Here is a 12,675-nt window from a genome sequence, read left to right on the forward strand (position 1 = left end):
GCCATTGTGAAAGTGCATCAGAAACTCAGTGGCCCCAACTTCAATGTGAGGATGAAGAGCAGGTGACGGGATCTATTTTTGATGGCCTTCACTACTGTACAGCAGACGCTTCTTCTCTGTTCAAATATAACTCAACAGATTCCACTGCAGCCACCAGGAAGAGTGAGGAGTGCCAGCCAGTCTGGAGCACTGCTACCTCAAATGCAGCATTGGATCTGACATCCAAGTCAGTGTATGACGTGTGATTAACGTGAGCAGGTTATACAGTTTAGTTTCCTTGCAAGGTTCAGGCATTGGCATGCTTTGGACGCAAACTGAGATCATCAGCTGAAGTTTTCTGGCACAGTCCTCAGTAGTTTAAGGAGGAGGCCTGCTGACAATTCAGGAAAATATGTGATCTACTTCAACAGCCTTTATAAATCAACCTTCCTGACTGAGTAGCCAGAAGCAGACAAGACAGAAAGATCAGGTCTTGAGAGAGCAATGTCATCAAGTTCTGCACCATTTCTCGACCTCAACTGGCTGAAAAGGCGGTCTTCCCTGTGAGAGTTTTCTAACCATTCCTGAACATGAGAAGCAGACTTTTTCCACGCCTCCAGACTGTTAGTGATAAAAACACCGAATGCTACCAAGCATTTTCCATGAAAAAGCGGGGGAACTCCTCCAAAATGGATGAAACCTCTTACTACAACAGCTATCAATTATTTTCTTTCAAAAGGCAAAAATCTGACAAATTACTTTCTGCAACATCTGTTCTGGACAAAACACCTTTCAATAGTTTATCACTTATTTAGATAATGGAACAGGCAGTGTACTTAAGTTTTCAGATGATGCCAATCTAGGAGAAACAAGAACATACTGGAAGACAGTATTCAAGATTTTCCTACTAAACTGGGAAACGGATGGGGAAAATTAGGACACAGCTCAGTACAGGCTAGAACAAAGTGCCTTACGAATCCAGAAACAGTCACTTCTCAAATTACAGGCTAGAAAACTAACAGGTTGTTCTAACAAACATAGCTAATGACGAACTGAAGATGAGTCTAAATCAATTCATCAAAGTCAACTCAGCCATCACACCGGTACGCACAAAACAGGTGTAGGCTACAAGACACAGGGCAACTTGGTGCTTTGAAAATGCCCTGGGTGCAACACAACATCCAGTTTTGGATACTCAGCTTCAGGGAGTTTGTGGACTAAATGGAAGTCATCCATAGTGGGACTAGTTCATTCCCTCTCCAGCAATGAGAATTACCGTATGTCTAGAAAACGTCCAAATGCAGCAAGAGACTGGAAGACTTGTTCCAGAACAACAGTTTTCACTGAATTGTGAGCTTGCCGGCTAGCTGCACAGCAAATGCACTAAGCAGAGAACTCAGAATTGCTCTGCCAGTTTTGCTCTGGATCCTTCTCACTTCCCTGAGGATCAAAGACATTGTTAAAGTTCAAAAAAGCAGCTTGAACCTTGCAGTTCTCAGCTTAAAGATGCACAGGGAGATTGCCCAGGCACATAGCAACAAATGTAGTTTTGTTCATACAAGTCTACAAGAACCACCAAGAGCTTTACCTACGAAAGAAATACCCAAAGGAGAACTTATTTTGTAGATGCCTGTTGGGGCATGACAACAAATTGGCTGAAGGGGGGATAAAAGTAAAGTCCAAAGCTTCTCTCTGAAAAAACTCCCTCAAAGGAAGGCAAAGAAACCAGGACATGGCACCTGACTTTGAAAGCTACCAAGACTGGAAGATCAGCAAGGATTTCCATAACACTGTTCTCAGGTAGTCATACAGAAACTGGAAGAGCCTCTGAGCAAAGCTGACAGGTGACAGGCAAGATGGATTCTGATAGAAATCTGACTGAGCAAACTAACCTGAACTACTGTTTCCCTGTGGATGGGTAAATGCTAGCATTTACTGGCCACACACCATCTCTGAAGTAATGAAGTCCTCAGCTGGGCTCAGTTCGGGCTTCCAGCACGGCCACAAGTATCTGTTGTAGATAGACAGTCTATGATCCTAAACAAAAAACCTATGGGCTTGCTCCTGTGAATAGAGAAACTCAAAGCTTTACTAAAAAACAAAGACTCTCCAGAGACAATGCATCTTGACTGAGGCACTGTATTCTTAAGGTCTTTTGCAAGACTGTCCTAACCCCACAATGCCAACCATCCTCTGGCCGTGAAAGTAGTAATGTAAAACATTCTAAGGGCAACAATTAACACTCCTTGAGTTGCATATGCTGGATAATAAACAGCCACTGCAGATTCGAAAATACATGTTCCTAAGAGGAGAGTCACAGAACAGTTGTTCTACCATGGTAAAAGGCAACGATGGAGACTTAACTCCAGTTAGCGAGTGTCAGCTGACACAGCCTGCAGACTGCACTGACGCACCAGGCAAGGCCAGCTCAGCAGGAATACATGGAAACAGGCTCAAAGAGGACACAACAACGTTACAACGGTGCCAGTCAGAGCCTGATGAGTATATAGCCCTTGAAGGTAAGACGTGAGCAAACATACCTTTTTACAGGAGCTGTAAATCCCATCCAACAGAAAGGGCCTTCGACGTCTCTCAGGGTTGAAAGGTGAACCAAAACGAATGTAGTGTTTAGGTGTGGTACAAATTAGCGGGGAGTGGATGAGACCTGGCAACATATTTAGGGTAGTCGCCAAAACTGTTGGGTCCGTAGTAATGCGCAGAGGGCATTCAATAGGGCACTCCTGCTTTTCTGCCTTGTCATTCAGCCATTCGGTAACAAGATACTGAAGGAGAAAACACCCATGTCAACGCAACTAGCATAGGTGAAGAAGAAAGGCAATATGGCACAAAGGTGTACAGCGAAACAAAGCTCAGGCCAGCCCGCACGCTAAAACCTCCCTCCTCCTCAGCAGGAAGGAACACAGCCAGGACTTCCCGCGTCAAACCCAATTCTCATCTGTTGCAGGCACAACAACAGATAATCCAGTTTTACAGAAGTAACTCGATTTTATGCTCCATTAATCTTATTAAGGTTATTCCAAAACTTGATCGCCTTGTTCAAAACCAGTTTCTAGCTGCAAGCCTGAATGTCTTAATGGCTAATTTATGCCCAGTATGTGGCAGCTGCCTGTTAGCTTCTGCATTTTTTCCTCCTTCCCAAGTTTCTGCCAGTTTGTACACTATAGTCCGCAGTCACATTCCCTCTCTGGCTTTAATTCTAAGCTGAAAGCTAACCTCTTCTACTTCGTCCTAAACAAATACCCGCCTCAGCCTGCCAACCTACCCCATCCCAAAAAGATACTGCCACTGATTCCCACATCAAACAATTTTTTTAATGCCATTCTAAGTTTATTCTTAAATTCCAACTAATCTTTACTACATAAGGGCTCCACTTTTCTCTCTTTGTTCTCTTGCTGGTATACACAAGAGAACCTCTGTTTCACTATCCGCAAGATGCAACATCCTGGTTATTTCATGGTAGCTTTGTTGGTTTTCTAAGCAAGTCTCACTACACCTCTATGCTGCTTGATTTAAGGTAACTTCCTTGGTTGACAGCCATTTTCTCCTTGTTCCTAAGACACTGGAAATACGCAGAAAACTTCTTGTGATTGTATTCATCCAAGCTTTTCTAATAAACATCCTTTCTTTTGGGTCCAAAAGCTAGTGCTCTTCTCCAAACTACCAGCACCTAGCTTTAAATTGCCAGCTACCCCACCAGAGTTTTAACAACCACTTTTGTACGCCACCGCCAAAAGCTTTTGCTAGCTCACTATGCATAGATCCAAACACATCAGCTCTCCCCACCTTTCTCCTAGCACCTTGTTGCCCTGCAGGAACAACGCAAGACATCTGCTTGTCCTCACGGCATTTGCCAGCCATCTCCCAAGCTCTCACTGCCCTCCACACCAGTACTCAAACATCTGCTTTCTGCTTCCCTCACCCAGGGCTCAGCCTCTATCACCCAACACCTCATGTTGCCAAGCACCTCCAACCTTTCTCTCCCAGGGCCCCTCAAGCAGGGAGCAGTCTCTTCCTCGCATACACCAAGCTATATAATTTGCCTCTTTCTAGACTCTTCACTGTACACAAAAGTGAAACCTTTCTCTTGCCCCTGTACCACCTTGTTGGTATCTAAGGTCTGTGCAGACTGGCTGTAAAGATCAGCTACCTACTTCTTCTGATCTTTGTGTGTACAGGGCTGAGCAGCAAGATTCTGAACCATGATGAGGGTTCTTAGCCACTATAGAACAAATAAGACAATAAATACAAAGGCACATAATTCCAACTATTTTGAAGAACTATTTCCCCTGAGTCAACTTTCCCCCAAAGGCCATACAAAACCTCTTTTTTCCCTCTCCAGTTTGAGCACTCGATTATATTTACCTTTTTAGTTTTGGGGTACTTTATTGCAGCTCGGTTAGACTGAGATCCTGCAGCCAGGATAGCAGTTGGGTCAGATCCCGTCAACTGTCTGCCTTCCCCTGGACCTTCTACATTGTTGACATCTGTTGCGGTTACCAAGCTGGCAGTGCTTCCTTCCTCTGGGACAGCCTGTGCAAGTTCAGCTTGCTGGGAACTGGCTTGTTTCTGCCTTCTCAGTCTTTGTGCTGAACTGGTCCGGTACCGAGAGAAGCGACTTTTTGGTCGGGGCCTGGAGGGTTTTGCTGGAGCCGGCTTAGTAACTGTTTTTTCGGGCACAGCATCCTACAATATAAACTGTCATTAGTCCGAGCACCTCTAAGAGTATTTCTTTTCTCTGCATACAGGATCAAGGATTGAGATTTATTTATTGACACCACCTGACTCCTAAAATCTGGCTGGACCCTGTTTGTACTGGCTCACAAGATGGCTTTGAGGACCCTTCTAAAACACTGGCACACTATCATGTTGTCTGCTATGTTCTTAAAGAGGTCAAGCAGAACATTGGTCTTAAGGAAGCAAGCAGCAGTATGAAACTTGCCATTTGTCTCAAGTTAACTGCTCTTACTCCTCATCTGAGCTGACATGTATCATTGCAGGCAAGTATCTGGGCCCTGCCACATAATGGGAACATGTGCAACCAAAGTAGACTGGGCCAAAAAAAACAAAGAAAAAGCAAAACAATTTCTCAATCACTACAGTTACGCATCCCACTTAAGCTCACACCAGTACAGAAGTGTCCCACTTGCTGAAGGAGCCGGGCTTGCTCAGCCCAGAGAAGAGAAGACTTAGAGGGACCTAATAGCCGTCTTCCTACATGCAGACTGAAGCCGCCAAGAAGATGCAGTGGTGCATCAATGTACATACACCAAAGTAAGAGGTTCACAGTGGATACAAAGCAAAACTTATTCACCATGAGAACTGTCATGAATTGGAAGAGGTTTCCCAGAGGGGCTGTGCATTCTTCATCCTTGGAGGTATTCATAGACAAGACTGGGTAAAACCCTGGCCAACCTGGTCTGACCTCAGAGCTGACCCTGCCTGATGCAGAATGGCTTAGAGACCCCATGAAGCTCCTGCCAAGCTGAATAATCTTATGATCAGATATGCTGCATCTGAGTTTGGTACAAGCTATTGAACAGTCCTATCTTTGTCTTACCACTACTTGTGAAGACCGTCGTGTGTTCACCCCGGTACTGCTGTTACTGTTGGAAACATTGGGAGCAGCAGCACTCAGTGCTGAACTTCCATCTTCAGTTTCAGGAGTCTCTGTTTTTATTTCCTCCAGCTCAGGAGCTTCAGAACTGACGTTGATTTCAGCATCAGTGCTGTTACGGTCTGATGGTTGCTCTCGTCTCCTCTTTCTCTTTTCCAAATTTTCAAACATGTGCATGATGGCTTCTACCTTCCTGTCTTCCCGGGACTAGAACATAAGAGTAAATTAAAGTCAGCACTGCAAACTATGCACATAAAGAGGACGAGACAAGAACAGTTATGGGATGCAGCACAGGAAGGAGAACAACTGCCAAACAGCAATGACAAGAGCCAGAAAGGGGACAGAGAGAAGCAGTTCTTTTCAGATATTTGCATTTTTCAACATGACAAATTTCCCACAATAACAACAACATAATCATGTGTTCACAGAGTAGCTAGAAGAACTAGACTTTGTTCTTAAATAGGACCGCTTAGATACTACTGAGCTGTATTTACAAAATAGCCACGAAGAAATGCATAATTTTGAAGAACTAGAAAACATAGGAAAGAATAAATAGAGTGAAGAGACAACGTGGAAACAAATAGAGCTACTTGCTAATGACCAACCATCAGAAGCAAACATAAGCGAGAGGCAACAGAAGTAAGTGAATCGGTAATTTGCAGCAAGTGTAACACATCACACAAACTGACTAAAATGGTCCAGATTCATTCCTTCCCTGATGTCAGGAGATCACCCAGCTCAAAAAGAAAAGCCTTTGTCTAAGCAGCTTACATAGCGGATAAGAAAAACAGAACATGAGAGGAGAGGGGCAAAACAAAGGTATTTATTAATGAAACAGAAAGGACAAGAAATCTTATCACCTAGCTGTGTCAGAAATAACTGGTAATTACGCATGTAAAAGGCCCAGCAAAACAATGGCAAAAAACAGGCTGAATCAAGTGAATTTTAAGAAGTGGGCTCAAGTGCCTTCTGAGCCTTGTCATGGAGGAGGAAGTATCTTGAAAGACACAGCAGTACTCAAGAACAAGCAGCCAGCCTTTACAGTTTTCTGTTCAAAAATACTGAAAAATTAGAGACTGATAAATTATAGATACTGGCATTTACCTTGTGCCAAGTATAGAAAACTGAATCTCATTAAAGGAGATTAACTGGTACAACGTACAGGAACAGGGCTTACAGGCTCATGGGAAACTAACACTTCACTCCGTCTTCTTGAACTATATCATCTGAGAAAGCGATCAGCTTCCCTGTGTTAAAATGAAATCTTCACTCCAAGCTTCAGGCCAGTCTGATGGATGACTGCAGTTATTCAAATTTCAAGAGAAACTAACTGCTTTATCTTGCCTGTTCTAAAAAAAATCCATGAGATAATCCACATATGTCTCTGCTGGATGGTCCTCAGCTCTGCAATTTGCTGCACTATCTTCACATTTAAAGCATTCTCGGGAAATTTACACATGGAAGATCAGTATCTCCCATTAAAGGAAGAATGGTGATGAAGGTTTTTGGGGAACAAAGGAAAACCAGGGAGCTCCTAGCTCCAGTACATTTGTTGGCTGGTAAAAGGATAGGGGTTTGTTTGTTTGGTTGTGGTTTTTTTTGTTTTTTTGTTTTTTTGTTTTTTTTTTTTTTTTTAATTAATGAGTTAAGTAGAGTCAGAACAACCCCATTCACATGCGTAAAACATGCGAAGCCAGACAGCAAACCCAGGTGCCATAAGAAGCACAAGGCGGGGGAGGGGGCGGGGGTGGTGTGTGTGTGGAAAGGTCTCAGTACAGAAGGCAGCTGAGAAGGGACTGTGGTACCAAAGATCTAAGGACACGAAGAAATATGTTGATCAAGATCAATTAAGACAACAACAATTTTGGAGCACAAATGTTTTTCTCCTAATAAAAAACACATCAAATTTTGTTGACTTGGGCCAATAGTGCTGTTAGTGATCTACCCCTCTTACCAACTTTTGCCACTTGATCCTACTCTTTTCTCACACCGCAACATGTTTATGAACCCGCAGAGGGAACAGATACATGTAAACAAACCTAACCCAGCAAAATGGGTCAAGTTTTAACAAGAAATCAGGTTCTGGTTCATCACATGGCTCCACAAATTCCTGTATTGGCAATAAGGAAGGACAGCATGAACATAAAAAGGGTGCAATTACCTTTTTTACATCTGGTGCCGACTGCCTTGTTAATGGTATGTTTTCAACTATAGAATAGCCCTGAAAGTAACAGTTAAACCTTTCAACCAGGAAACAAATCTGTTGTGCACCCTCTAATCCTAATCTGCAGTTCCCTAACATGAACCCTATGATGTGGAGTCAACCCACTGCTTTTTTGTGGGTTGTTCTTTTTTTTGGTTTGTTTTTTTAAATCAAATTACCGAAGACAACTGGCAGTTGGAATTTGTGTTGAAACAAGCAAAATCACCAACTGAACCTGCTGGCCACTGCGTGAAGCAAGTCCTAAGGGGTTGATACCCAGACTGAGAAAGGTACTTGCCCGTCGGTTGTGCACCAAGGCTGCCTGTTCATCTACAGACTCCTCTTTCTCCCCTTCTTGTTTCTCCTCCTTCTCTGCCACCTGAAAGCGAAGCCCAGATTTAGTCTGTCAAACAAAATCCGGTTAAAATTATCAAAAAACACACGTTAATCTAAGGTGCTAAAGGTTTAAAATAAGCCCTCTGCAGTTTCTGTTCTGAAGATCCCAGTGATCCCACATCAGATTCCACACCACTGAATGATAAAAACATATTTAATGAAGCGTCATGGGTTTTACCTCACTGTCACTGACTGCTGCAGGTCCCTCAGGAACTTCCTCCGTTTGTTGACTGCTGTTCTCATCCGATGCCATGCCCTGCTGTTCCATTTCTAGTTCCTTTCGACGGGCTTTTCGCCGGCGTGTTTCTGCCCCAATCAGTGTGCCTAAAACAGGTGGAGGTAGGTGTTCTGCAGCATTTGGGCTACGTTTCTGCACAGGGCAATTCCGGTTCCCCTTGTGACACGCACAGTCCACTTTATAGTTGCTGCTCCAAAACACAAACATAATTCGTGTCACTCTTCATTTCTCAACCCTTGTACAGAGACATTCAATGCATCTCCTACTAAACATCTCACCACGTGCCAAAGCAAGGACAGCAGGCTACCTTATGGCCTCTATTGGAGAATATGCCAGCAGAACTGGACAGAATAGCCGGAAAATGCAATTCAGTAGAAAACGGAGCAAAATGTAGAATGCGAGGAAAGGGCTGGAGGAAGATGTCCAGTCCAGGAGGGCAGTGGAGAGCTCCTGGGCGAGGTGAAGGACTCACCAGATGTTGTACTCATAGTCAAAGGCGATGGTAACCTCTGTGTCCTTGGCAATGGTGGCAACAGCATAGATACACAGGTGGATCATCCCATCAGCAATCACATGACGGACCTTGTTAAACAAAGCAGATAGAAACTAACATCTCCACAAGTTGTACTTCTTACTTCCACGAGGGAAGCCTCCTTCTGCAAAGTAGCTCTTATCTATTCCATGAATAATTCTTCTATATCCTCCATAAGGAAAAGCCTGCTTCACTGCTCTTGTCTCATTCTGTGCTTTTCCACTTACTACCACCTGCTTGCCCTAACTATCACTCTGCAGCCAAAGGAAAGCATAAAAGTAACCTCTCCCTTCCAAAAAAAACCTTCATATTCCCAAACCTTCTCATCTTCCAAGTACAGACCACCAAACAAGCAAGAGATGCAGAGAATTTACCCTGTTTACTGCATTTCAAGTTTGAATATTCATAAAAAGGAAATGCACTAAGCCTGTGTAAAACATGTATTTGCAATTACGGTGATGGTGAAGAGAGAATTTACCTCCGCATTTGGAGTGCAGGAACGCCTGATGAACCTGGCATCATTACCAAAGGTGCGGGCATCAACACACATTTCAACGCCATTGAACTTGGAGTAGAACAGCACAAAGGGATATGGCCTGGAGAAGTAACAGAACGTCTCAATCCCAAAATACCCAATTCCCGTGGCACTTATAACAGGTATCCCTCACTTCACTGGAAGCAGCGCTTCCATCAGTGCTACTGCTCTGGATGCTTATGCACTTCCACCATCATAGTTTAACAGATCTACTTCAGAGGTTTTGTTCCATAAGCAGAGCATCAAGCTGAGGTTGTATATTTAATTTCACATTTCTGTGGATGGCACAGCTGACAAGGGCCCTGTAAGTGTGCATTATCCCACAGAGACACTAGTCTCTCCGTGCCATGATGCTCTCATACTAATCACTTCATAGTACTCTTACTTTTTGAAGAAATGCCCATTGACCTCGAATTGCTGTCGTAACATAACCTTCCCTCGATACTCAATTATAAGGGTATCTAGTGCCAAGTCTTTCGCTGCCCTCAGGATCTTCCGGTGCTTCTGAACCCGAGTCACCCTTCCCAGCTGCAGCTGTAACAAAAACCAGAGCAAAATATGAGAACTTAAACCAAAGGCCCCTAACTCATGAAGAATATTTTACCTACATGAAAAGAAAAATTACTCTCGTAGCAACACACAGAAACTCTGCCAGGTGAATATATTGTTTATTCTGTAACAGTTTAGTAATCACCAAGGACCTTGATAATATTTATCAAAATCAAAGAGTATTTATTCCTCTCCTTCAACAGTAAGTCTCACAAATCTATCATACCAAGCATTTCAGTCTTGCAGCTAGGAGGCATAACCAGACCTGTCAGTTGCTGCTAACAGGAACTGCTCTGCAATTATGGCCACTTTCACAGCCAGAATAACTCCTGTCTTCCCTAAACTGTGGGTTGTCACGCATTCAGAGGAAAAAACACAAGCTTTTCCTTCTGCAGAGGATGGTAAATTCTAGCTAACAGGCCAAAGACTCAAGCCAGCGATATCTATCTCCATCCAAAAACTTCTCTTCATCCGCCTGCTCAACTGGTGCTGTGGATTTTTAGTTTTCTGGTTTCACATGAAGAAACACATTTTTAACGAAGTAGTGACGGTTTGCTGAATCTTCTTTATGTTAAAGTCTAGAGCTCTAATACAATGGATTTTCACAACAATGTGTCTTGCTTGACAGCATGAAACCACAACATTCTTTAAGCACAGACATCCAAATACGACACATTGCACAGAATAATGGAAGCAATAGTGCAAGCAGTGGCGCATAGGAAAGATTTCTTCCACAAAACCAGAATACTCTTCTTGCTTAACACATTGAACCACTCTGCAAGTAAAGATCATGTGACGATGGCTGGCTGCCTCACCACAAGAGCTGTGCCTGCTCTTTCCTAAGCATGCTATTCACTGCTCATAAGGACCCAGTTCTGACATTTTCCACGTGAATTGAGGCAGAAGTGTTCTTACTTTAGTATTAATGACAGTCATCTCTCTAAATGAGAAGTAAACACCGGATTTTATTAAAAGCAAGCTCCCAACTTTTCCTGATAAAACTCTCTTTTCAGAAACAGCTACTGAGCAGTCTGCTCAAACAGATAAAAATCACATTAGCTTAAGAAGGGGCTCAGCCTGGACAATGACAGAACGCATGACATTCTAACCTTGTGAAAATAAAGCTAATGTCTTAAAGCAGCACTCAGGACTTGGAACCAAACGAAACCCTCGTAATGACCACATGAAAGTACTGGACCATAAATCCTTTTTTTTTGGTAGCAATCTTGTACATGCTCTGAATTAAATCTCCTTGGGAAGCAGATGACTTTCATTGTTTTAATATGACATTATACTGCAGATCTTGGATCAGCCAGTAAAGTAAGATCTATTTGTTGGCTCCTCTCACTCTAGTCCAGGACAAAGACAGCTTTATAAAAAAGTTCATTTGAAACCAATACAGATGGGAGTAATGGTCTTGCTATTCCAGATCTCCTCTTAGAGATATATCGAGTGCTACATTTACCCTGCCTATAGGGTACATCTCTTTTTTCATACCACTGTATCTGCCGACAACTGGAAAAACCTGCATGTATGTATTGGAGACTTCGACAAGTCTCGCAGGGTGTTGTTCATCTTTGGCCCATGACTGACTTGCATTACTGTTCACCCAATGCCGGAAAACAGCTTGGGGAACACAGGTGGGATAAGGTGCGGTGGTGGGAGGAGAAGAGAGCCCATGAAGGAAAAGGAAGCTCTGCATCTGTAAAACTCAATAATTATCTGAGTTTGGTAAAAGAGGAATGATCTCACAGCTTTTCTGATAAGACCCTAGCTTGGCTTGTTTTCATTCTCTGAATTTAGAAATCTGAAGAGGATTAGCTGCCACGCTTTCATGTGTGAAAAGCACAAATGATTTTATTCGTGTCATAGGCTAGGGATTGCTGACTGCTAATCAGACAAAACTGTTCTGATGTTTGCAGAGCAACATCTGCATAATACTCAGCGGCTTTATTTTATAAAGGCCTTTTCGCTCTTCACTTCAGAATGTGAAATCAATCAGGGGCTTGAGCCCAAGTCAGCAATTATCAGAGGCAACAAAGGGAAAATACTGACCCTGGGTTTGGTTTGGCAACAGCAGGCAGAAAAGTGATTTACAGCTTTCAGTTTGTCAAGCATCTGGCAGTAGCCAGCACCAAGATGATTTTAGTCATGACACTGAACAGCTTCAGATTTCCACAAATTTCCCTTTGCATCATTAGGACAGTTGAGAATTGGTTTATCCAAAACCTTCCAATGATCAAAATCCCATAACCTGCATGTACAACTATTTACCCATCTTTCCCTACTCCTCCTGGCTTGGGAAAGCTTTTAGGTCACACTTTCTTCTTCTCTCTCTCTTTTGGTATTTGTTGTGGGGTTTTTTTTTGTTTTGTTTTGTTGTTTTTTTTTTTAAGTATACACTTGCATTATTGTTTACCCAAGCTAAACAACTCTCTCAACTGTGAGAGTATGCAGGGCACATACAACATTTTATTTTTATTTCTCCTCTCTTCAGAGTCTTCTTGGCCAAACAGAGCAGTTACGATACCAGTCTTCTACACGCAACTGCTATCTGCATATTGACAGACCTCCTTAATTGTTTTTTTTTCTAGCGCAAAGTACCTAT

General features: G+C 42.9%; 1 protein-coding gene across 2 annotated transcripts in view; it reads right to left on the bottom strand.

Moving 5' to 3' along the window:
• SETD5 (SET domain containing 5) overlaps window positions 1–12,675 on the bottom strand; it is a 67,915-nt gene that overhangs the window by 18,304 nt on the left and 36,936 nt on the right. For both annotated transcript variants that reach the window (XR_012765273.1, XM_075433197.1), the window contains exons 9-16: window positions 9,904–10,052; window positions 9,462–9,579; window positions 8,924–9,033; window positions 8,392–8,638; window positions 8,116–8,196; window positions 5,558–5,821; window positions 4,363–4,683; window positions 2,520–2,762 (exon numbers count right to left, since the gene is read on the bottom strand). Coding sequence is in view for 1 of the 2 variants with exons in the window: in XM_075433197.1 (XP_075289312.1) it covers window positions 2,520–2,762; window positions 4,363–4,683; window positions 5,558–5,821; window positions 8,116–8,196; window positions 8,392–8,638; window positions 8,924–9,033; window positions 9,462–9,579; window positions 9,904–10,052 (1,533 nt within the window). In the remaining variant the exon portion in view is untranslated. The remainder of the gene's footprint in view (window positions 1–2,519; window positions 2,763–4,362; window positions 4,684–5,557; window positions 5,822–8,115; window positions 8,197–8,391; window positions 8,639–8,923; window positions 9,034–9,461; window positions 9,580–9,903; window positions 10,053–12,675) is intronic.

Source organism: Opisthocomus hoazin, chromosome 11, assembly GCF_030867145.1.
Source record: "Opisthocomus hoazin isolate bOpiHoa1 chromosome 11, bOpiHoa1.hap1, whole genome shotgun sequence".
NCBI classification, from domain to species: Eukaryota; Metazoa; Chordata; class Aves; order Opisthocomiformes; family Opisthocomidae; genus Opisthocomus; species Opisthocomus hoazin.